Genomic DNA, 25,075 nt, shown 5'->3' on the forward strand with positions numbered 1-25,075 from the left:
CAGGAGAGAAAAAAGCCATGAGAAATATCACCTCCGTGTAGGTGTATACAATGGAGAAACAAGGCCATGAAAAACATCCTCCTGTTTGCCAGAGGGAAAGCAGCACTCTGGGAAACAGAGGAAACAAAGCCCCTGAGACAGCCACCTGCAGAAGCAGGATAGAAACACACAACCTGTGCCTGTGTGAAACAGTGCCTCCACAGAAACAGCCTGACTGTGCTGTGGGAGGGTAAGGAGACTGAGAGAGGCCCCAAACGGACCCGTGGGAGGGGAGCGTACATGTGAGAGAAATGTGCCCTGGAAACCCCTCACCCCCACATGTAAGAGAGCAGGCCTGTGAGACAGCACATGGACATGTGCCAGAATGAGGAGAACACTCCTGTGAACTCCCACCCACCAACAGGCAAGCGAGCAAGCAGCTGGAGCCCAAGGAACTCCTTGAGACAAGCCATGCCCATGGGATGGGACCCTAACACATGCAGAGGAACTAAGCCGTTTACCTGCAAAGCCTTTAACACTGTTAACCCTTCAAATCTCTCATGGGGGGTGTGAGGGGACTGTCTGCCCCGGTAACCATCTCCCGTGCCACCAGCTGCCTGAAATAGATTGGAAGGTAGTTTCAAATCTGGTGTCCCTCCTTCTCCCCTCCACCCTGATTTTGTAGCATCTCTGCTGAGGATGGCAACACTGGGCTAGTGAAGGCTCCCCCCGTGTCAAAATGCCCCTGTAGGCTCCAGGGGAGGTGAGTTATATGGGCCCGTGGTGCCCAAGTTCCAACAATATTCAGGGCCTGGGGGCCCACCTCCACCAATGTTTGGGGCCCAGATCCGGCCCCATCTGCGGCCCCTGCGCACCTCTCCCAAGTGTCCCCCAGCCCACACTTGCTGGCCCCGCACACCTCCCCAGGCCCCAGAGTGTCCCTGCCTCAAGCCAGTGGCTGCCCTCTGCAGCTCCCAGCATGAACTGCCACCGCAGGGCCCTAGTGCCCCCCAGTCACTAGTGCCAGGGCAGGCTGATCCTAACTCTGTCCTTCTGCCTGGGACCCTTCCCTTTTCCGGTGGGACCCTCCACCAGCACAGGGGACCCTCCTGCCCGCAATCACTGCTCCTGCCCCACGCTGGGCAAGAGGCAGCCCCACTCCCAGTGAGACTACAGTGAGGGGCAGCAGCAGGGGAGGAGATGCATGTGATGAAAGCCCCCCCCGCCCCCAACACCCACCACAGGGGAGGTGAGGGAGCTTCCTGGACCTGAGAGGGGCCCTAGGAGCACATGCAGTGACAGTGGTGTGAGGTGAGTGTGCTGCCGGGAGGAAGAGGGGAGCCCCTCCCCTGAAGCCTGCTGCTGCTGGTGGGGACAGGGCTGGGGGGAGTCCTCCTCTCTGGCCTGCCTGCACCCCACATGCCTCATCCCCAGTCCTTCCTCACCCCAGAGCCTGCACCCCCAGCCAGAGCCCTCATGCCCCCGCACCCCAACCCTCTGTCCTAGCCCTGTGCCCCCTCCTGCACCGTGAACCCCTCATCCTTGGCTCCACCCCACAGCCCTCAGCCCCTCACCCCAACCCTCTGGCCTAGCCCTGAGCCTCCTCCCACACTCCAAAACCCTCATCACCATCCCCACCCCAGAACGCTCACATTTTTATATTATTTTAAAAAATATATATTGGCTTACAAGGCAGGTGTGGGGGGCAGGACTTGGTCTTGTTCTGGGCACCACCAAAAATTATACAAACCTGCTACCCCTTGCAGGCTCCTGTCCTCACCTTTGCCAGCCGGAGAATGTCCTTACATTCAGAGTCAGTCAGGACTCTGTCAAAGACGACCCGCTGGGATCCATTCAGCTGAAGAGAATCCATGGCGATGGTGATGCCCTCAAAAGTGAATGGACCTGGGCAAGGGGGAGGGAGAATGGGCTCAGCCTTCTTGTGGGTTCTGCCTGGATCTGCAGAAGCAGCTGAAAATCCAGTAAGGTCCCTAGACTACACCGCAAGGAACAAAATCTAGAAAACACTTAAACCACCCTCAGATCTTGTCCTCACCTCCTACTCCTAGAAAAACTATGTTACTGATTGCTGTTAGTAATCTGCAGGGTCGGGGGGGAGGGGGCCTTGTTTCAGAGTTATCAGCCTCCTTCACACCCCATATCTGATCTCCGGACAGGAGGAATTATAAACATGCCCAAGCCTGGGCAAGATCTCCTGTATGTTACCACAGAGCATCCTCGGTAGCCAAGCCTGGCCCAGACTGAGCCCTGTAGGAGTTGGGAATACAGGAGTCTGTGCTGGGCAGCTTACAGCTGTAGTAATGTAATAATGTATTTCCAAGCTTAGCAAGGCCTCTATCTCCTCTTCTCTCCCCCTGCAGAACTGATCCATCTGTAATTGAGCCTGTTGGACTGACGTGGCTTAAGCCCAAATGATTCAACAGGTCCACACTATCTGTGCTGAATCATGGCAGGTTTGCTGTACAGCTACATTCGCACTGTGCTAAGTTGTTCCAGCTGCAATGCCCCCTGGGCTCCTACCCCCCAGTGTCCAGAAGGAGTGTATACTTGGAGATTGGCAGCCTGTGCACTGATGGGTAGTGATGGGAGGCAGTTAGACTGCATCCCCGCTGGCATTAAAATCATTGAGTCTGGAACAGTAGAGGCTGGGGCAGTATTTAGCCCTGCCTTTCAGTGGTCTCTGTCTCCCATTTCAGGTTCTTTTACTCACCCCTCCGCTTCTGCTCTCCCACATCCAGATTCTCCAGCCTCTGCTTCTCCTGATTCTCCCTCGGGAGCAAAGGAGAGACACAGACAGGGGCTGTCAGTATCCAGAGATATAGTCCCTGACTCCCTCCTCAGTCAGATACTCAGCAATAAGTCACAGAGTCAGAGATTCCAAGGCCAGAAGGATCATTGTGATCATTTACTCTGACCTCCTGTAGAACACAAGTAATACACCTCCATCTCTGCTAGTTCACCCCTTTCCCTTCCAGGCATCATCACTTCCAGACTCAGCATGCCTCCAACTCAGTCCCAGTAGGCTGCTTTGGCTCTTACCTATGTTTCTGCTTCAGACTTTCAGGAATCAGCTCATCAGGGGTCCAAGGGTCCTAAAGAAACAAACCCAGGGGCTCAGTCACCCAGCAAACCACTCCCATACTGGATCAGACAAATGGACCTGCCTAGTTCAGTGCCCCTTTTCTGCCCAGGACAGATTAGACCACTGGGCCTGTCTAGTCTGTGTCCCTGGCTCTGATGCTGCTCAAAGGGATGCATAAAGTCCCAATAATGCCCCACATGGGAATTCCTTCCTTCTCCTTCACCCACAGCTGGGACTTATCTTGGGTCCTAGGAGCAGGAGAAAGGAGGGCTTTGAGGGTCTTCTTTTCACCTCGGAGGTCATTCTCACTCACATCAGTGTCTAACCCTTACAGTGCCATGATAATATCCTGCTGTAATGAGTTCCACAGATTAATGAGCAATAAACTGCCCTCATGAGACTAGGGCAGGGAGAATTCCGCCCTCTGAAAGAAGATGCAGCTACTTACAGGGTCATCAAAAGTTCCTCCCAGATGCTCCACTGCATAGTAAATCAACTTCTTCTCCATCAGAGACCTCTGCACATAGCGCTGAATATTCTGGAGATGCATAAAACTGTCAAACAACTGTCCCACAAAGGGGATCCAACCCTACCCTGGGGATTTTGCCCTGGAGAGACCCCGGCCTGATGATCTGTATGTGGGGGAGTCACTCTCCATCGTCATTCAGCCCTGGGCTCTGCACACCCACACATAGAGGCATCTCTCCCCAGTAGGACCGCAATGGTGGCCCAGCCATAGGGGGTGAGAGGAAATTCAGAGAAGGCAGAATTGGAGGAGTGTTACTAGTACCTCTCTGCTTGCGACTGATGCTCCCTCTCCCAGATCCGCCTGATACCGTTTCATCTTCTCCAGCATCAGTTCATCCGAAGGATAGAAGAGCAAGTAAGAAGCAGCACATTCAGCAGCCAGCGCGTGGTTCCCAACTAGGGCAGAGGCAAAGAAGGAGTTGGGCATAGTAAGGCTCTGCAGCTATGGCTCAGATCCTCAAAGGTATTTAGGCATTCAACTCCTATTGAGATCAATGGCCATGAGCTTCATAGTCCCTGAAGATCTGGGACTATGAAGCTATTATTATTAGTAAATATTTAATACAATGGCAGCATCCAGAGGGCCCAGTCAGGATCAGGGCCCCATTGTGCCAGCCACTGCAGATGCACAAAAAGACACTCCCTGCCCTGACAGGCTTATGATCTAAAGGCAGAAACTGACGAAGGATGGGCAATGGGGCTACAAGAGCAAGCAGTGAGCCTGGGGAAGAACTGGCTCAGTTTTGCTAGCTCCAAGGAGCTTTCTTATTGGGGTTAGAAGGTTGTGAGGGAAGAGGGAGGACAGAAGAAGGGAAGGATGGGAAAAGATACTGCCACAACTTGTCACCTCCCTGGCTGTGATCAGCAGGCTGGGTTCAGGAGGCCTCATGGCAGGGGTGAGGGAACTGGAGGAGGATGAGGCAATGGCTGTTTGGATTTTACCCAGGTGTTTTCCCCATGCACAGGGGGCAGCGTGGGAGGGAGCATGCAGGGCTGAAGGAAGAAACTGACTGGTGGTGGTGGTGGGAATACTGGCAAAGTGACTATGGGGATCAATCTCACTAGATCAGCCAGGCAGGGCAGAGTTAACTCACAAAGGGCCTTACTGGGAAAGCCAAGGAGTTTGTGTCTGACGGGGAGGTGCAGGGGGAGCTGGCAGAGGGATGCCCAAGGGATGCTGATGTGGTCAGATCCTTGAGAAGGTGATTTTAACAGCAGCATTCTAAACAGACTTGAAAGGAGGAAGGGCTGGAGAACAGGTCACCATAGTCAAGATGTGAAATGAGGGCGGTGGGGCGAGAGTTTTGGCCATGGGGACAGAGAGGAAAGCCCAGATTTTAGAGAAAGGGAGACAGATTAAAAATGACCTGAACATGTGGGTCCAGTGAGAACGATAATTCAAAGATGGACCCTGGCTTACGGGCCTCAATGACTGGGAGACTGGTGAGGCTGTCCATGGTGATGGAGAAAAGGAGCAATGGGAGTGGGCTTGGAGGAGAAAAATCAAGAGCTGAGTTAGGCTTGCTCCATCCACCTGGTATCACGCTGCCCCAGCTGGGTACAGCAGAACTGGGCAGCTGCAGGGTTCTCTCTCTCTACTTGCTAGTGTCACAGCACGACCTGCTGGTCTGCGTCTCTGCTTACCTTGATCATAAGCAAACTGCAATAAATCCAAATGGGATGGTATGAAATCATCTGTGGCTGAAACCCGTCCGGGCTTGGTGGCAACTTCAAGGACACAGTGCTGCCTGCACTTCAGGACCTGAATATAATGGGCTGAAAGGGAAAGAGAGGGAATGAAGGGCAGCACCTCCAGCAGTATAATAGCTCCCCCTTCTGCCAGGCCAGGATGCTGGGAGATGGCCTGCATCCAGAGTAGGAAGAAGGACATCTCCAGCAACACAGCACCTCTCAGTGCCTCTACATTACCTGCAATGGCTTCATAAAGGCCAAGTTGCATCTCTTCCTCTGTGTCATCCTCCTGGGGCCCCTCGCACAGAGCTCGACAATCCTCCAGTGCCAATAGCACCTCTTCAAGTGACTCCTCCAGTTTCACAGCAGCCTGCAGGTACTCGTCCACATTGTAGTGCTGCACCCCAGTCTCATATGCCTCCTGCAAGGAACAGTGCCATGTCCCCTGGTTAATGTCTGGGCTCCACCCTTCTTGCTCAGTTGGTAATGGGTTACCCAGGACTTTGGAACACTCAGAGGGTAGCGCTGTTTGTATTGGCTATGGAAACCCCCAGGTCTCAGGCTGTGAGCCTTGTGGGGAGATGGAGCAGGGGTGGGGAAGCCAGGCTTTATCTTGGGCCCTGATCACTAGGAGTAAGTTGGCAGGCTTTGCTGAGGTGTTTCCCAGGTGTACAGATCTCCATGGGGATCTCACCCAGTATAGTGTGGCCTGCAGGTCTCGGAAACTCTCTAGCTTCACCCCTGCCATGCGCTGATATTTCTCCATGTCCTCACGCATCTGTAGGTGCTGGGGATTGGCCACGAAAAACGTGTGAGCTGCTGACACCGCTTCATCCAGCTTCTTTAGCTGCAAAGACAAGACAGTCCAGACAAGAGCAATTGGCATATCCTGGGCAGACCCTTCTCATGTCTAAAAAACCCACCCCACCAACCCCTTCCCACATGTCTTTAGCTGTCCTTGCATTGGAACTGTTTTTGTAGAATAGGCCTAAAATCAATGTGCCACGCTGAACCGTTTGGATATGATGAGATGCGAACTCATTTACACACCTCCCTCATTTCCCCATCTGCCTGCCTGAGTCTCCCACCCTATTTTGTGCCCCATCCATCTCCCCTGTCCGGCATTGTAGTTATTATTGTAGGACCTAATTATAAATAGTGTCATGCTGTCCCTTGCTAGATGTGATGGGATGAAACCTCTACTCTGGTGTTCCCACTCATTTCTGATTTTCTTTCACCTTTCCCCAGCTCATTGCCTAATTCTGGAGGATCTACATACAAACAATACACTATCCTGCTTGCTGGGTGAGTAGTGGTGGGCCAGACACAGGCTGTTCCCATTATCAGATTGGTGTCTCTTTGCTGGGTAGCCTAAAAACCACAGGGGGCAAGTGCGGGAATGCAAATGTCACTAACACCGGTGGATATGCATAACCCTAGTTTGACAGTGGCACTAGGGCTGGAAGCTGGAGAAGTAGAGCCAAGACTCCCGTGTTTTCCCCAGGAATTGAAATTAGGGGGGTGTTCGAATTTACAGGGAGGGGGTCAGGCCGATCAGGGGTGAGACCGTGAGGGTGAAGGTGGGCTTCATGGCACCATAATAAAAATTGAAAACTGTTTCATGACCATTTTGTTAGATTCAACTCATGTTTTGAAATCACCACCCAAATTAAAGTTGGCTATTCAAGCCTTCTATGAAGCACGGCATCTACATCCTTTCTGGTTTCCTGTTATAATTTTGCACAACTCTGTTAATGAACTTCTTGAATGCAACGCATTCATCTTTGATGGCTTCTCGTGTATCCAGTACTTCCATTCCTTCAATCGATATGCTCATTAGTTCATTCACATGATCAGGCAGAAGATGACTTCTTTCAGAACACAAAATTCTATTCAATGATGAAAAAGAATACTCAGGTGTAGCTCTTGTGACTGTGAGTAGCAATAGATGAATTCCTACTTCTTTCATCCCAGAAAACACAGCATAAAGATTGGGTCGAGCCACTAGTGATGATAAAAAAGAAGTTGAAGTCAAATCTTCATTCATTCGTTGTATGATAATCCACTCTGTGTTCAAATTCTCTACCCTGTACTGAGCACATGGCAGCCCCATTGCTGGTAGTGCTTCACTCCACTCAACTGTTGGTGTTTAACAGGACAGGGATCTGTAAAAGCTACATAGAGGTTGAGTAGACTCTAGAAATCACTGTTGTAGATTAAGAATAAAGTCTGTGTACTTTTTCAGTTGTCTTAAACACTTCTTGTCCTCTTCACTTGAGGATTCAATATAAATGCCTTCATTAGTCAACTTCTGGACCAAAGTCTTTGCTTCTTCCAGTAACTTTTCAATGGATAGCTCGCTGATTGATCCAAATGCAGCTTCTATTGCTGGACAAAGATCTACTACTGTTGTAGCAGATGCCAGGATGGCATTGTTTAATGATCTAAGTGGTTTCAACAGTAGACTTACAAGAGAGAGAATGGCAAGAGTCTTCCCTGAATGCAGTAGCAAAAGTAATCCACCAGCCTCACTACTTAGGTCCATTCCATCTTGGTAGATACTTTCCAAAGTCAGTAATAATGGCTGGAGTAATTTTAAGACAACAGCCAAGGATCATTCATGAGAAAGCCAGAGGGTTTTCCCAGGTTGGACTAATCTGAACTTCAGTCCCAGTGTATCTTCTATATTTTCCAAAATACTCAGTCTTTTTGGACTCTTCTGAAAAAAGAATATAATGAAGACATTAAATTTACAGCTTTTTAAACGTCGTTTGAAGAGTCTTCAGCTCATACTGGCACTAGCTGAGTAGCATGGCCTCTGCGGGTGTATAGGAGAGATTAGGGTTACACTGTTCTCGTTGCAAGCAGTCTGTTGTGATACTGCACCATGTCTTCCAGAGAAGTTTGCAGCTCCATTCAGATGCACAGCAGCCAGCTGTTTTGGGGTCAATTGAAAGCATTTTAATTATTCTAAGAGGTGGGTTGTCATAGCTGCATAGATGTGTCCTTCTATACTTGAAACTCTAGAAATGCATTCTATGGTCCTCCCTTGACATCAAGGTAGGATACCACATGACTTAAATTACTTGCCTATTGCATCACATGTATGCAAAATTTTTTAAATGTGGTAGGCGAGAGTTTCACTTTTTCAACACTGTGAGTTTTCACTGTTGCCATGTTATGTTTCTATCCAGTCAGACTTGGTTGTCTGCAGAAGTACCATGAACATTTTTGCTTGATCTTTGTTTGGAACCGCTGTTCGCTTTAGATACAGTGACAATGCAGCCTTAACATTGGCTCCCGTTTGATAGTGTGTCGGACTCTCGTGCTTAACTAAGCAGTATGATGCCACACCCATGTTTTGTCACATGTCTCTTGGGTTCAACTCAGCTCACAGTATTTGCAGCTTGAGTCTCGTGGGCGGAACCTTGGCTGCTAGTGCTGACTGGACCCTCTTTTCCACTTAGACCTGATTGAATCAGTAGATTTTCGCTGTAGTGGTCACTTAACAAAACAAAGTATCTCATGGAGCACTAAGCAGTTCATGGTCTTTAAACTGCTTCCAATGAAGGCATTTTAGGTGTAAATTGGGAAAAAGATGGATCGAACTGTGAAAATTGAAGGTGGATACAGGAATGGTTAAAGGGACGGAGACGTACAACAGTGTGGCTGGCTGACAAGTGAACGTCAGGCTGCGAGGGACGGTTACCTAGTGGGGTTCCTCTGGGTCAGTGCTGCGACCAATCTTTTTATCTTTTCTTATTTACTAACCTTGCACAAAAAGTGAAGGGAATGTGCTAAAAAGTTTGCGGATGACACAACTTGGGAGGGATTGCTAACACAGAGAAGGACTGGAATATCTAAGGAAGATCTGGAATACCTTGTAATGCAGTAATAGTAACTAGGATGAAAATTTACTAGTGAAAGTGAAGAGCCTGCATTTAGGTATTAATAAAGAAGTTAGGTTAAAATTGGGACACTTCAGTGGAAGTAACAGGGAGGAGAGGACCTTGAGTATGGTGATACAGGTGACTATGAGCCGCAATGATGATATGACTGTTAAAAGCTAGTGCGGATTTTAGCGATGCATCAGGCGACGGTATTTTCAGCAAAGAGAAGAAGTGTTAGTACCGTTATTAAGCGTGGTGAGACCTCATTCGGATACTGTGTGCGTTTGTTTTTGTCTCATGTTTAACGAAGGATGAATTCAAACGGAACAGGTACAGAGCAAGAGCTACTAAGATGATCCGAGGAATGGAACCTGTCTGTGTATGAAAGGATCAAGAGCTTGGTTCTCTCTAGCTAACCAATAGAGGCTTGAGGGGCGAATACGATTGCTCTTTAATTGTCAGAGGATAAATATTAGGGAGGGGGGATTTGTAAGCTTAGTACCATGGGGGGACACAGGTAGAACAATGGATATTAAATTGGACCTAGGAAGTTTGACTTGAAATTAGTATAAGTCTTCTAACATTAGAGGAGTGAGTTCTGGAACAGCTTCCTAGTGGGAAAGTGGGGGCAAGACATAATCGGGCTTTCAAGACTAAGGTGTGAAGTTTATGGAGGAGCATGGTCTCATGGGAAGCTTAATTTGCCATTATGGCAGCAATTTTGATCTTGGTAAGCAGGTTTAAGTATGCCCAGTGGTCTGTGATGGGTGGATCTGAGTTATACAGCGATTCTTCCTGAGTGTGGCTGGTGAGTCTTGTGCCAACATGCTCAGCTGGTTTTAAACAAACTGATTTGCATATTTTGGGTTCGGGAGAATATCCTCCAGAGGTAGATTGCGCAGAGCAACGGGAGGTTTTTTGCTTCCTCTGCAAGCTGGGGCAGGGTCACTTGCTGAAGATATCTTCTGCAGCAGATTGAGGTCTTCGAAACCACAATTTGGGGTCTTCAATAACTCAGACATAGGTTAGGGGTTTGTTACAGGAGTGGGTGGGTGAGATTCTGTGGCCTGCATTGTGCAGGAGGTCAGACTAGATGATCATAATGGTCCCTTCTGACCTTAAAGTCTATGAGTGGAGAGGGGCAGGTCGAATAGTACTTGTGACTCAGGCAAACCATCAAACAAACACCCGCCTCCCCACCCCCCCAATGCCCTCAATCAGCACAGGCTAAATACAGTTCTACTGCCCTTTACTCATACAATAAGAATAACAACATTTCATTCCCCCCCACATTCAAGTGATTTGTAACCCAGCACCAGCCAAAATCTATCACTTGGGCAACACAGCTGTTTGCTGGATACCTAGGTAGATTAGGTGCGACTGTAAATACAATCTGGTCCTGAAGCCTTTCCCCCCAGCCTCAGCTCATCACTGGCTGTCGGGGAGAGCTCATTTAGGCTTTGCTTACAAATCATAATTTGGCCAACATCACCGAAATGAATGCACTGACATCGTCATAAAAACAAAAGCTGTATAAGGAAGATAGTCTGTGTTCATACTTTTCAAATCTATTACACTTTTTCAGATCCACATATTTTATCATACATTTTATATGCTTTTAAAGTGTGTATTAACGTTTCAATTTCCATTCAAATTTCCAGACAATCCCTAAACTGGCAACACTGCATGTAACTATTTCCCAAACTGGGGGGCAGGTGGGGGTGTTGGGGAAATTCAGTGTGTGTGTATAGGGAAATCCCTGCAAGACCTTGACTGTACCTGGGAGGCATGGGGACTCTGGTTACTCCCAGGGACGTTCCCCAAGCCTTCCTGCCACATCGGCAGCCCTCCCCCTGGGCCCCTCCCCAGCAGAGGGGTGCAGGCCCGGGAAGGAAACTGGGAGGCAGAAGGATGTCGTGTAGCCACATCAGCAGCGGGGATAGGACCTCGCTCCCTCCCCTCACCTGGAACAAGGCCACCTGGAGGTAGTTGTAGGGCTCCCTCTGCTCGAAGTCCTCCTGGATCTCCCTGCTGGCCCTGTGCAGGGAGGGCTCCGAGCCCAGCCGGCGCCCCAGGCACTCCCCCAGGCACTCCGCGCGCTGCAGGACCCTGTCGAAGAAGCGGGTCTCCCAGCAGGGAGCAGCCGGCGGGCCCGCGAAGCCGGCCTCTTCCCTGCATCTGCCCTGGCAGCCGCGCCGCGCCGCCAGCAGCTGCGAATAGCTGTGCAGGGCGCGCTGCAGCAGCTCGGCCGCCCGAGGCCAGTCCCGCGCGAAATAGGCCCGGACCCCATCCGCGTAGAGCAGATCGTAGGGGACCAGCCGCCCCGAGCCGGGGGGGAAGAGGGACGTGCCCGGGGCAGAGAGCACGAGGAGGAGGAGGAGGGGGAGGGGGAGGGAGGCCATGACAGAGCAGGGGAGGGGGCTGCAAGGGCCGGCGGGCTGCAGCGGAGAGAGACAAGACGCACCTAGAGGGAAGGGCTCGGGGCGGAGGGACCCCACCGCGGGGCTCGCTGGAAGAAGGAGGCGGAGGCGCGGCTCTCGCTGCTGTTTGGCTGGGATGGGAGAGGGGAAGTTGGATGCGGAGGCCAGGGAGGCGCCGGGGGATAGAAAGTCTTGCCCAGTGGCGAGCCAAGGCAGCGGAGCCGGGCCTGGGCTGCGTGCGTGGCGTGTTGGGAGGGCAGAAGTCTGTAGCTAGGGGCAGATGGAAGGAGGAGGTAGCCAGACACGCACAAAGCCATACACCCCAGTGAACGTGGCTGCTGTCAGGGGATTCCTCTCGCTGCTGGTCCCTTACACCCAGCCGGCAAGAAGCAAATCCGGATCGAGCGGGGTCAAGCAGAGGGGGCATTTTAGCGTTCGCACTCAACCCACTGTAGTGTGTAAACCACCGCCCTTCTCTCCCCCGGCCCCCCCACTCGCAAATCTCCTGCCTGGAGCAGTGGTTAAAAGGCTGGCAGCCAAACAATTACGGTGGACACTGGTGTCTTGATTTGCAAAGGTACCAAGTGTCTGCAGCACCACTGACTGCAGTAAAGGTTGGCTCAGCACCTCTGAAAATCAGGCCAGCTCCATACTGTTGCCACCCCTCAATTTTATTCTAAGTCTGGGATGCTTGGGGCATATCTCAAATCCCCATCTCCTTGAGTCATGTGACAACAGGAGACAACTTTCCTTTTAAAAAATGTGTAAATTTCTAGCCTTCATAGGCATGGAGAAAAGCTTGAAAATATGACCCTGAAGCCTCAAACCCCAACATTTATTATTTGTTTAAACACTCATGTTTTGGGGTCCTAACATGAGTTTTTAATGCTTGGGGTTGGCATCTACTATGACCTGATGCTCTTGTGGATGCTCAGGCCAACCCAATCCCCCACTCTGCATGGACCAAGAGACCTAAAACACTCCCTAAGTTGATTGTGTCTCATGATCACATCCCCATATTGTATTTACCACGGTACAGCTTGGCTTAGCAGCTAAAAACTCATGGACAGCTGTTGAATGAGCATTTGGGGGAGGCTGGCCCCTAACCCCTCCCCATTTGCCCAAGGCCTTGCCCCTCCACTTCTGCTCCCCTCCCACTGGAGCCCAGAGTGCAGACACTCCCATGGCCACCAGCCCCCCCGCACACTCTCAGCCCCAGGCAGGCGGTGCGGCCAGAGCACACCCTGCTCTGGAGCCCTGGGTGGGCAGAGTGGTCCAATGCCAGGCGGGTGGATGGATGGGCTGGCAGCACAGCATGGCTCCTACACCAGATTTTTTGCGCACTGGCTCCAGCCAACCTGCCCCATCCTCTTGGCCACAGAAAAACGGGAAGGGAATTAGAAGCAAACAGGAGGGGGCCTGGGAGCAGAGTGTAGGTGGGGCCACACAAGACTGTTTGGGGAGGCACAGCCTCCTCCTGCCTATGATACCCACTTTCCATGAATAAACTAGACCAGATCTGTAATGCAACCTCATCTCAGGCTGATGCCCCGTGTTCATTCTGTCAGAATACACCTGAGGAATCGTCTAAGCTGTTACTGGCAGCTAACTTTGGATTCCACCCCTGGAAGCAGTGCCCCAGGGATCAAGGGCCCTGTATCCTATTCCCCAGTCCCCCTGGGCCAGCGAGTCTCTTCAACCTGGGGCAGAATTGGAACGGTATCCTACAGGTGAAAGGCTCCATGAACATAAGCACGGCCGTACTGCGGCAGACCAACAGTCCATCTAGCCCCGTATCCTGTCTTCTGACAGTGGCCGATGCCAGGTGCTTCGGAGGGAATGAACAGAACAGGTAATCATCAAGTGATCCATCCCCTGTCACTCATTTCCTTGATCCACTGACAGACACACTAGTCCACCTTTCAGAGTTCGGTACTAAGGGGAAACCAGACATGGTGTGTTACGCTTTCCAGCATGGATGAAGCTCAGCAAGTGCTGTCCCTGGGGTCTGGATACAGTAGAGACTTCTTTGTGCTCCTCTCCAGGATACCCTGGTTCTGTTCCTGAATTTGGGAGAAAAGCATTGGCAACTCTGTGAAGCAGGAAAGTCTGCAGCAGGTGCTCTACAGGCGGTGGGTGAGGGTCAGCTGGATGGACAGGCTTTTGGTGTCAGGATTCAATTATAAAGCCACGTTACATTATACACCTAGGACAGCTCCTGCTGTTAACCCCCATCTTTGAACTTCTTTATCTGTCTGGCCTTCTTCCCTAATGTCCCCTGAACACCCCTACCTAATGCTGCTATGCCAGTATCTTTACTCATGCCCGGGGGCTGTGAGTCCAGGCAGCCAAGATTAATCCTAATGCCTGTAAACAGGGAAACACTGCTCCGTAAGCAAAACATTTTTTTCCTGGTCTTCATTCTCACCATCTCCAGCAGATTTAACCACTCTCTGGACCAGGGCTAGTACAGGTGGTGGTTTTTATTCCTAGCTGAGATGTAAAAACACAAACAGCCACCAGTGCCTTTTTACACTAACTCTCCCATTCTTGGTACCCTGGTGAAACTGAACCAGTGGTCGAAAGGGTGGAAATTTTAGGAACAAAGTCTACTGTAGATACAGTCCAAGTCACCCCTGAGACTGACAACAGAACTATCCCTCCTGTGTCCTGAAAATCCTCCCTGGTACAGGACTCTCCTTCACTTCCTACCCTGCACTGTTGCTGTTAAATATTTGGTGCCTCCCATTCTGATCTGCTGCTCTGTTAAGATGGGTGGCAGTAGGAGCTTTGCCTGTTCCTTCTGTCCCTCCCCGGAAGTCTGGGAAACTTCATTAAACATTTTGTCAATCACTTTGTTGCCATGGAAGTGAGGTTATTATTAATACAGCATTTTAAAAACAAAGATTTGACACTCCAAATATAGAATTTTAATACTATTGTCCCCACCTCTGCTCTCAGGGACATTTTCAGTGATGGGTGGAGCTAATGAGACCATGGACCTAACAAGGGGTGGAGCTAACAGAGGGAAACCCCCAAGTCATATTTATAACCTGTGAACAGGCACAGGCTGCTCATGTCCCTGGCTCCTTCGTGCAGACCTGTTGCACTCGTCCCCCAACCACCGCAGCATACATGGAGGGTGCCTTGTTTCTGCCAGCTGTTGAGAAATATGAGAACATAAATTATCCATTGGGTCCCAGCAGCAGGGGGACAGTGAACGTTTTATTTAAGAATCCCAATGGCAGCGTATGTCTTTGATGCAATCTCATAGGTTGAGCTCCCTGAAGGTATGTGTCTCACAGGCTTCAAGGGTCCTTTCATGTGCCTGCTGTCTGTCCTGCAGATGCCAGTCTTCGTTGCCAGACAGTGAGCAGCGTCGTGCTCGATCGGGGCCCTCTTCCTCCTCCTCAGCACCCCCCAGGGAGAGGCGGCGGTCCCAGCGCAATGTGAGTGGGAGGCGGGAGTGGCGTGGACTGCAGGCTGGGGAGGGTAGAGGTGTCTCATCGATAAATGTGGTGATCTCATCCCTGAAGAAGCAGGCGCTGGAGCTGGATCCTCTGGGGAGCAGCCCCCCCTCAAGAAACTGCCGGAGAGTGGTTAGCTCATTTTCAAGGGGCCGCCGGCGGTGGTGGTAGTCACGCAGTTCAGGAGGAAGGAAGCCACGGCCCCCAGGTTTGCGGGGAGTGGCAACTCGGATGTCATCAGATGATGACCACTTGTGAAGAAAGGATGGAGTGGAACGGTGGGAGGAGAAGATGTTAGTTTCATCATGGGACATTCTCCGGGAGATGGGGACCTGAAAGAAGGTAAGAGGAGATGAAGGTAGGGGGAAGGGAGATACTGCAAGGCTTGGGGAAAGCCTCAGAGATAGAGTGAAAGAAGGAAAGAGTTTCAGAGAGGGGAATCCATGGGTTATACACATATGAGAGGCTAGTGACCCATTAAGACTCCAATAGAGTTCCAGGGAGGGGAATATCTGGGTGCGACACATTAGGGAGATGGGACTGGAGGGTATGGTGCCCCTTGCAGTCTCTACAACTCACCTGCAGATAGTGCACCCTGTCATGAGGCAGCAGCATGTGATTCATGGGCAGCAGCTTGACGTCCCTGGGATCCCGTTTCACAGCCGCAGCGCCATTGGCATCGAATCGCACCTTACAGATCCGCCCATCGCCGTAATCCTCACAGGCCCCATCTAGTGGTGATGGGGAGAAATGGTGCACAACACTGTCAGCTGGGAATCTCGTCACCACATGTGCAGGGAGCCTGCATACCCTCCTTTCCCATGCCTTTGTTTTCAATGTGTCCCATAGCTCCTGCTGTCTGCCCTCTTCCCAGTTATCCCCCTCCTTATTGGTCTATGGAGTATTGGGTCTACCCTGTCCTAGCTCACATCCCCAAATGTCTTGCCACCAGAACGGAGAGAAATATGGATACTTAGATCACAATGTTGGGGAGGGGGTCTGTGGCAGGGCAGAGATTCACCAGCATGGCACCTCCTGCTGGTTGCCCAGGGAATTAGTTCTTTTCCAGTCCAGAGCACCCTCTGCAGATCGGTGTCTCACCTGTCGCTGGCCCCCATATCCCTCCCAGACCCCGGTGCCCTTTGCCCAGGGGTTCTGCCCAGTGCAGCAACCCACAATCTGGGTCTCTCCACCCCAGGGAACCCCCAATCCCCTATCCCCATCTTGCCTCAGTGGCTACTGCCAGTCTCCATTTAGCCCCCACTCACTGGGGCAGATGGCAGTCTGTTAACCACTCATCATCGGCAAGGGGGGTTGGACCAGCTGCCTTTGCCTATCTCCACACTGCCCCTCTGCAGCCCTAGGACCCTCTCATAGGCCTTTAACTCAGCTTGCAGCTTTTCTAGGCTGGAGCTTTCCAGCTCCATCTGCCCTTCCTGAGCACTGCTCCACTCCACCCTAGGTACCCTGCGCAGCTCCACAGGCAGCCAGGTCCTTCTCTCTCTGAAAGCTAGAGAGAAGTTTTCCTTCTGACCCACCACCTTCTTATAAGGGCCAGCTGGGCCCTGATTGCACTGGCTACAGCTGTGGCTGCTTTCCCAATCAGCCTAGCTTTTCCCCTGCCACAGCCCCCTCCCAGGGCTGTTTTAAGCCCTTCTGGGCAGGAGTGGGGTAACCACCCTGCTACAGGGTCCCACTGTGGGTTGGAGGTTTACATCCCATGTCTTGCTCCACCATCAGAATTTGGGTGTCTGAGTAATTCTGTTCATCCTTTGGTTAGTGTGGGAGGGTGCATGTATTGCTGCAGCCCCCACAAAAAGTGTTGTCCCTTTCCCAGTTGTAGAACCCTGGCTCCAACCCTGAATACTTCCTAGCTCTGCCAAAAGTACTCTGGCCCAACACCCAGTGTTGGCAGGCTCCCCACTTTGCTCTCTGTCCCAGGGGCAGGGTTTGTGATTAGGGAGATGGTTGTAATATTGGGGGGGGGCTCACCATCATCCCCTTCTTCCTCTGTCATGATGGCCACACACTGCTCCCACACAGTGCGGACATCAGCTCGGTAGCGCTCACAGGACCAGATGAAGGAGGGGAGCAGCAAGGTCTGCACCATGGAGCACCAGAGCACTGCCAGCACCATCCAGGTGGGGGCGGTATCATAGCGCAGGCTGAAAAAACTCACCACCTTGGGGGTAGGAAGGAAACAGACAGTGAGTGGGAGAGAGACATGTATGGTCACAGAAAGAGAGAGGGGGAAGAGACAGACGGCATGAGCGTGAACTGTGCAGTCAAATGACTGATTGGCAAAGGGTTCTTAAAATAATTGGTTTGGGATTTTTGTTTTTTCAAAGTCTCCTTGTTTTGTCCCTTACAGACGTCATGAATGTGAAGGCTGGGCTGCCCTGGGTTTGCAGGAGGACATGGGGGCTCTGAGAGCACCTATTCTGCACTCTCACATATGAACTGAAGGTGTGAGACCTACAACAGCCATCCTTTCTCAACAGCGCTCATGATGCACTGGAGTTAAATACAAAGAACACAGAATTTGAAACTCTCCCCTCTCTTAATTGCTCCCTTTCAGTTTTGTGAATTTCAGCAGTTTGTCACCTGTCCATAAAATCTGCCAGGATAGACCAGAACTGAATTTCTAATAAGAAAACACATTCAGATGGAAGAAACCAACCCAACCCAAAAACAAACCTTCAAGCCCCCACCAGCAACTTTCAGACCTTTTGTATCATCTATACATGAGCAAACAATGGACACAAACCCTAGTATTTATTCCTGTGCAGGTCACCTTTAAATTTGCAGCACAGTTTCTATTCCAGCCCCCTGGTCTTGGTAATTCAGAGCTTTGCAAGCCTTTCAACTGTGGGGTTAGCACTTTTTAAAACAAGTTTGAGCAAAAATAGCTTGTCCATTTTGAGAATAAGGCAAACATACTCCTGCTGCAGAAGAAGCAAATTCCTGCACCCTGAATGCCTTTAGAAATGACACAGGGCCAAATATAGAGACCTCTTGTTTGGGGAGGGAAGGCAGATGAGAGAGTCTCTTATCTAAAGTCTCAAGCAATAAGGAAGCTGGATTAATTGTACACTGATCTCAGTGTGGAGCTAAAGGGACACAGAAAGGGGCTTCCACATCCCTTCCCCAGTGGCACTCAGGCTAGGGGTAAATCACTCCAAAGAATGCAGCCTGCAGTGGGGCAGACTGAACGGGCTAGCTGAGCACTGCACTGAGCTGGAGACCTCTTTACTACATTCTCCACCCTCTCTTGGCCACACCTGCCAATCCCTTGAGAAGGGGATTAGGGAGTGAGTTGGTGGCCTACTGGGGTGAAGGGGCAGCCTGCTCCTTACCAAGATAGGCACCCCGGTGAGTGTGTCATACAGGAAGACAATGGCGCTGATGAGGTTGGTCATCTGCATGGAGGTCTTGGCTGACTCCGAGCCATCCAGCGATGACCTCCTCTTGCCCCTAACATCCTCTACAACGATGGCCGGCACATTGAAGGTATTGTGTGTTGAGGCGGGGAAGGAGGAGGAAGCTTCCTCTGTCTGCCGGTGACGACATCTCTGGTGCCTTTGGTGCGCCCACAGGGTCTGGTAGAAGGTGATCCCCACACACACCAAGCCCATGACGATTCCTCCCAGGAGCAGGAGGCTGAAGCAGACACCAAATCCCAACCCAATCTTGCTGACGATGAACTGGCAGCCACGGGCATAATAGCGCTCACCATTGTTGTGCCAACCAATGGAGGGCAGAGTGGAGAGGATGAATGACACCATCCAGATGCCCATCACTGCGTGCAGAGCCTGCTTCTTGGCATTACTCAGACGGTAGTTTACTGGCCACCTCACCATCCACATACGGTGGTAGGACAAGGAAGCCACTGTGAAGCAGGTGGCAAGGGCGAGGGTATAGTATGTGGAGACAAAGACCTTGCAGATGCTCTCGTTCCAGTCGTAATCTGAGGACTCGCGTCGCAGCTGCACCACGGCATAGGTGGTGAGGGGTACAGCCGCCATGAGGATGTGGGTCCCAGCTAGGAAGCACAGCAGCAGCTCCAGGGGTTTGTGCTTCTGCTGCTTGGCTGTGATGCTCAGAATAATCCAGGAGTTGGCCAGCAGGGCTAGCAGCCCGCATGCCAGCCACCACAATGAATTGTTGTGCAGGGTTGACTCTGAAAGGTCACCCACACTGCTGCCCCCGCCACGATGCATCATGCCTCCCACCTTGGGAGCTGGAGATAGGGTAGGAGGATCAAGCACAGGGACCCCGTACAGGGCCAGACAACTCTCGCCTCATCTGCTCCAAATAGGAAGCAAATGGCGTGCACAGAAGGGGTCACCAAGAAACATTGCTACAGGGCATATGGGAAGAGCTCCCTCTTTTTCTCTATCCCTTTCTTTGTGCAACCCTTTCAATCCGTCGCTCCTTCCCTCTTTTGCACTCTTGTTATGTTTCTTTCACTCTTTTGATCACTTCCAATTCTTATTTGCTCCCTTGTTCTCTTTCCCTTCTCTTTCTTTTCTTTGTCTCCCTCCTTTTCTCTGTCTTTCTCACTATCACTTGTTAGAGCTTCCCCTCTCTCTCCTACATATGCTTTCTTTTATCTCTTCTCCCTGTTTCATCCTCTCTCCCCCTTTACTCCCTCCGAGATGGATCCCCTGCCTCATGCTCCATCCATATATGCCCCGTCTCTGAGTGAGACTTGCTTTTTCCTGGGAGTTGTGAGGGCTACATCCAGGCAAACAGGTGTCTCTGGGGCTCAGACCTGTTCAGATATTTCAGTTGGATACAACTATATGCCAGATCTTGGCATCTCAGTTCTGGTGTCTTAAGGGATGGTGAGGGGGCTAACAGAGAGGTTCAGAAAGCCTGTGGGTGTAATGGTGGTGTTGGCACATGCACAGTGCACAATCCCCCAGTCACCAAACACTGCAGCCTCAGGGAGCTAATGATTTCTGCCCCCTAGCCCTGCGGAAGCTGTAAAAGAGTCAGGGGAAGGAGGGGCAATGGAGGGTTAGGGGAAGGAGAGGCAATGATCTAATATGTCCAGGATGCCCCAACCACTGGGCTTGCACAGTGTCCTTTCTGCCACCCCCGGAGCTTGTTCTGTTCCTACAAGTCCCCCTCCTCTGGATGAGGTGCAGGCTCAACCGGTGAACAACTGGGGGACAGTGAGAAGGGAAGATCCTTTTCCCAGGCTCCCTTGGAGATTCAGGAATCAAGATTCACTGCAGAAGGGGGGAGAAAAGAGAAAAGCCAATGTAAGATATATCCTTCTCTCAACACTCACACACACAAATAGAGCGTTCTGATCTAGGCTATGCAGGGTTGTCCCCAGTGACTTTAGATAATAGACTATCCAGATGCATGCTTGTCCTGAACTGCAGCCCCCGCAGATCCAGGTTTGGCTCCCCTGCACCCGCTCTCGGTTCTGCTGACTCCTGTCCTGCTGCCTCCCACAGCCCCTGCCATCCTGGTCCTGGGATTCCCACACACAACACTTCTGCTGACACACTTCAGTCCTGATCCCTAAGCCCTTGCCCTGTGCTTCCAGTTGTGAACTCTTTTGTACAAAGCTGCAATGCACCTCAAGTCTGTCTTAAAAACCCTCTCCCTCCTGGATTTCAGGCCTCAGATCCTCACCTCTCTGCAGGTGCACTTCTGTCGTGATCCACAGGACCTATGCTATTTCAGACTTGGGTTCTCCACCCAAAGCTTTGCTAATGCCCCTCATTTGAGATGTATCCTCCCATCCCCCTAATATTCCAGTTCTGGGTCCAGCTATGCCAGTGCCCTCCTGACCCACCAACATCCTGCTGTTCAAGTCTAAGCCCAACACATTTCTGCCATGGCACCTCAATTTTGATTACTAGCTGTTCCAGGCCTGGACCCTCAGACAAAGCTCTACTCATGCCCCTCAATCCTGACCTGGAGGACCCACATCTATTTCTATCCTTGGTTCCTTGCATATCTCTTATGGTGGCCCCCAGTCCTGCTCTGCAGTAGCCTCATACTATTTCAGCCCTGGGCTCCCCACAAAGCCCTGCCAATGCCCTCTCTGTCCTGCCATGCAGGCCCCCTGTTACTCCAGTCCTTAGGTCGCATTATTTCTCTGCCAATATCCCCAAATCTTAATACACAGTCCACTGTACCATCTTTGGTGACCTCACAGAGTTCTGAGTTCTGATGCATTTAAATCTTGACCCACACATGTTAAATTCAAGTCCTAAGACAATACACACAGCTCAGCTAGTGCACCTCAATCCTGACCTGCATCCACTTGCTATGCGAGTCCTAGATTCCTGATACACAGCTCTACTGATGCACCACAATCCTGACCTGCAGCACCCACAGCTTTATCAATCCTGGATTATCTGCACATCTCTGCTGCTGCCCCTCAGTTCTGACCCACACAAACACCTGCCGTGCCATTCTAGGCCTGACCTCTCACATTGCCCTGCCAATGCCCCTCAGTCCCTGCCCTGCAACCCCCCTGGTATTGCAATGCTGGACTCCCTATTCAGCTCTGCCAATGCTCCTCAGTCCTGACCTATTCAGATCTGCTTTTCCAGTTCTTAGTTCTGCTGATGCTCCTCAATTCCTGACCTGCAGCCTCTCTTTTTATCCTCAGCCTCATGTTTCACCCTCCAGTCTTGCAATCTGAGGCCCTGTAGCTCCTTTCCCTCTGCCAAGGTGCTGAGACATGTAATTGGAACAGCCTGTCCTCCATGACTGGATTTGAAGAGCCCCAGCTCTGCCCCACTCTGTGGGCTTTTTTAACATACCATCACCCTTGCAGTTAGGCCTGCGGCCTTTGGAGACAGTTATGAAACTAAAGACCCCCTAGTAATCCAAGGAGGCGGTATTGTATTGGAGGGGGAATTCCCAGCCCCTACTGTCTCATGCGCCGATCCACACCTGTCACTAAACCACCCAGTCCCCCTCCTGTTTTCTGTGGGGTCCAAATCTGCTCTCAGGCACTAAGTGGGTGGCTCCTGGTCAGAAGCGGCTCCAGGCACCAGCGCGGCAAGCGCACGCTTGGGGCAGCAAGCCGCAGGGGGCGGTCTGCTGGTCGCTGAGAGGGCAGCAGTCAGGCAGCCTTCAGTAGCACTGGCGGACCTCCCGCAGAAACACCCCTGAATCTGTGGTGTCTGGGTCTCAGAAGCTTTCTGCTGGCAGATCCCTGCCCCTGTCCCTTAGCCCACCTGTCAAAAGGCCATCCTCCCACCATCCATCCTGCCAGCTGGGAAGTTCAGCTCATGGACTCGTGACTCAGGGAAAGGCAGAAGAGGAAAAGGTCTGAGATGAAGATGATCCAAAAGGAGAGAGAGTGAGTGAGGAAGCCCTAAAGCCTAACAGATGGAGCAAGGGGGAGTATCTGCCTGGGCTAGGGGAGCAAAGGTGCAGGGGCCGGAGCTGCAGGGCCTCTTCCACCCACCTTGTTCTTTTGTCTCCTGTCCCAGGCATAGAAACTGGAAAGGGTTACAAAGAAGTTGCAATGGTTATTGCTAAGTGGTGGAGGGGTACTGGGGGCAAGGGATGAAGGGAGCTGTGTGGGGCCCGGGGAAGCTGGTTTCCCTTTCCCCTCACCTTGCTGTGTGAGCAGGGGGCAAAGCTGCAGGCAGAGGGATGCGGGGGGGAGCACTAAGGAAAAGAAGGCGAAAGTGGTGGCTGAATGGAATAAGAGCAAGGGAGAGAAGGATAGAGAGGGGGCAGGGACAAGGGGCAGAGGGCCCCACGGCCAGCTGAATGCTGAGCAAAAGAGTGATAAGGCCTTAGAGCACAAGCCTCTGAGTGTGGGGGTGACAGTCACCTCCAGGGCAGGGGATGCATCCCGATGGGCTGCGAGCGAGACGGGGGGCCACACTTAGTGCTCGCTAGAGAAGAGGGGGGCGAACCGCGGGGAAAGGCGAAGCGCAGCGAAGGCGCAGCCCCCTCCCCCTGGCCGCACACTGGCGTCTGGAGCTGAAGGGACCCATCTTACCTCTCGCTGGGGCTGGCGCTGCCATGGCGACCGGAGCATCTCTCCTTGTGTGTGCGTGCGGCTCTGCCGCCCGCCTCGCTCCCGCGGCCCACATGCCCCAGCCACAGGGCGCCGCGGATCGACCCCGCCAGCCGGAGTGACAGTAAGCGAGCGCGAGATGGAGGGAGCGAGGCGGGAGCAGCCCGGAGCGCTGGCTCCGGATCAATGGCGCTGGGATCGCCTGTGCTGAGCGGGGAGGGGGGCGGGTGGCGGGGCGAGGAGATAAAGGGCTCAGGCTTAATGGCTGAATCGATCGTCTATGTGTGTGTGTGTGTGTGTGTGTGTGTGTGGAGTCCCTCCCCTCCGCACTCCCCGAGCCGGGTGTTGTTCTGCTGGGCTTCCGAGCGATTTGTTTCCTCCTGGGAGTAGGAGGAGTGTGTGTGTGTAGGGTGCTGTGTGTGTGCGTTAGCCTGGGAGAGGCCAGGCTGGACTCTGTGTGCCCTGCAGGTGTGAGGGCAGGTCTGGGTTAGGGAGCAGACAGGCTGATATGGTACAAGTGTCAGTTGCGTGTGTACTTGGAGAGAGTCGGCAGGTGTGTGTTAACAGGTGGGAGATCTGTGCATGTGTGTAAGGGAGAGGGAAGACTGGCCTGTGTGGGTGACAGGTGTGTGTGTGAGGCTGAGCGTATACTGGCTGTGAGTGGGGCATATGGACAGGAGAGGGCAGGCTGGGGTGTGTATAGGCTGGGGTATATGTGTTACAGCTACAGAGCAGGGTCCAGCCCTGGTTTCTGAGCTGGTTCTGGGTATGGTTCAGCTGTAAGGGTAGCTGAGGACAGGCTGGGTTCAGCACTCATTTAGTTGCAAATACTGCTGACACCCACTGTCAGCCGCAGGTAATTTCCCAGGTGTGGCCAAAGCATCCCAGTCTGGATAATGGGGTCAGTCATCTGGTCTGAGGCCTTCTCCCACCTTCATTCAGCAGCCTGGTCCCAGGTCAGGGGGATGGGGAAGGCTGGGATAGAGGGGGACTGGGTCAATGCCCAGTCAACGTCACCTCTCAGACCAGAAGTGCGAAGCTCCAGGCCCCATTGAATCCAGTGGGACTAGAAGGTTTTCCCAAGACAATGGACACCCACAACTCCCTACTCAATGTGAGTTCCCCTTACTGAGGTGACTGCACCAGCCAGAGTCCTCATTTATGTTATTTTTAGAAGCTGGCATCTCCCTCTATTAGCATTATTATTTATGCAGGGTATTTCCAAGATACCAATTTAACCATAAATTCCTTTATTAAATCCAATGGCTGAACTGTATTTATACATTTGTTCTAACTATGCCACAAAAGCCTAAGTAATAAGCAATTTATTACATCCAAACAGCAACAAAACATTGATAAGCATTTGATCAAGATACACCTCTACCCCGATATAACGCTGTCCTCGGGAGCCAAAAAATCTTACCACATTGTAGGTGAAACCACGTTATATCGAACTTGCTTTGATCCACTGGAGAGCGCAGCCCCACCCTCCCAGAGTGCTGCTTTACCATGTTATATCCAAATTCGTGTTATATCGGGTCGCGTTATATCGGGGTAGAGGTGTACTTAAAAATGGACTAAAGCAAGTGGTGTTTAGACCCGTATTGGTTTTCTCCAGCTTGGCCCGGCAGCTATTACCAATGAACCTTTTAAGAGTTTACTTTTTTATACCCTTTAGCAAACAAGTGAAATCATTGCCAATTATCAGACCTTAACTAAGGCCAGATGAAGTTATTTACTGCCCCTGGTAGATAGACAGAAACAAACACCTACAGAATCTCCTACAAATACCCGACAGAGACAAACGCCTACAGAATCTCTATCAAGCATTCTTAAAACTGCAATACCCACCTAGTGAAGTGAAGAAACAGATTGACAGAGCCAGAAGGGTACTGAGAAGTCACCTACTACAAGACAGGCCCAACAAAGAAAGTAACAGAACACCGCTAGCCGTCACCTACAGCCCGCAACTAAAACCTCTTCAG

The 25,075-nt window shown here is 51.6% G+C and overlaps 2 protein-coding genes and 1 long non-coding RNA gene across 4 annotated transcripts in view; 1 reads left to right on the forward strand and 2 right to left on the reverse strand.

Annotated features, from left to right (window-relative positions):
• Positions 1-11,722, reverse strand: part of P3H3 (prolyl 3-hydroxylase 3) — a 28,885-nt gene extending 17,163 nt beyond the window's left edge. For both annotated transcript variants that reach the window (XR_004376718.2, XM_032802080.2), the window contains exons 1-10: positions 11,157-11,722; positions 5,997-6,149; positions 5,540-5,723; positions 5,255-5,386; positions 3,873-4,006; positions 3,531-3,620; positions 3,040-3,092; positions 2,711-2,769; positions 1,760-1,884; positions 501-596 (exon numbers count right to left, since the gene is read on the reverse strand). Coding sequence is in view for 1 of the 2 variants with exons in the window: in XM_032802080.2 (XP_032657971.1) it covers positions 501-596; positions 1,760-1,884; positions 2,711-2,769; positions 3,040-3,092; positions 3,531-3,620; positions 3,873-4,006; positions 5,255-5,386; positions 5,540-5,723; positions 5,997-6,149; positions 11,157-11,594 (1,464 nt within the window). In the remaining variant the exon portion in view is untranslated. The remainder of the gene's footprint in view (positions 1-500; positions 597-1,759; positions 1,885-2,710; positions 2,770-3,039; positions 3,093-3,530; positions 3,621-3,872; positions 4,007-5,254; positions 5,387-5,539; positions 5,724-5,996; positions 6,150-11,156) is intronic.
• Positions 11,723-11,952: 230 nt separating this feature from the next.
• Positions 11,953-17,612, forward strand: LOC116837579 (uncharacterized). The gene is made up of 4 exons (XR_012656875.1): positions 11,953-12,189; positions 13,658-13,744; positions 14,959-15,061; positions 17,451-17,612. It is a non-coding gene; the product is annotated as an uncharacterized LOC116837579 (long non-coding RNA).
• On the reverse strand, positions 14,505-23,138 carry GPR162 (G protein-coupled receptor 162). Its single transcript, XM_032802091.2, has 5 exons — positions 23,073-23,138; positions 18,436-20,316; positions 17,072-17,261; positions 15,659-15,810; positions 14,505-15,411 (listed from the first exon to the last, which is right to left on the reverse strand). The coding sequence occupies exons 2-5, from the start codon at positions 19,300-19,302 to the stop codon at positions 14,881-14,883; spliced, it is 1,740 nt and encodes a 579-aa protein (XP_032657982.1). The 5' UTR covers positions 19,303-20,316; positions 23,073-23,138; the 3' UTR covers positions 14,505-14,880.
• Positions 23,139-25,075: the final 1,937 nt, after the last annotated feature.

This window comes from Chelonoidis abingdonii, chromosome 1 (genome assembly GCF_003597395.2).
Source record: "Chelonoidis abingdonii isolate Lonesome George chromosome 1, CheloAbing_2.0, whole genome shotgun sequence".
Classification (NCBI taxonomy): Eukaryota; Metazoa; Chordata; order Testudines; family Testudinidae; genus Chelonoidis; species Chelonoidis abingdonii.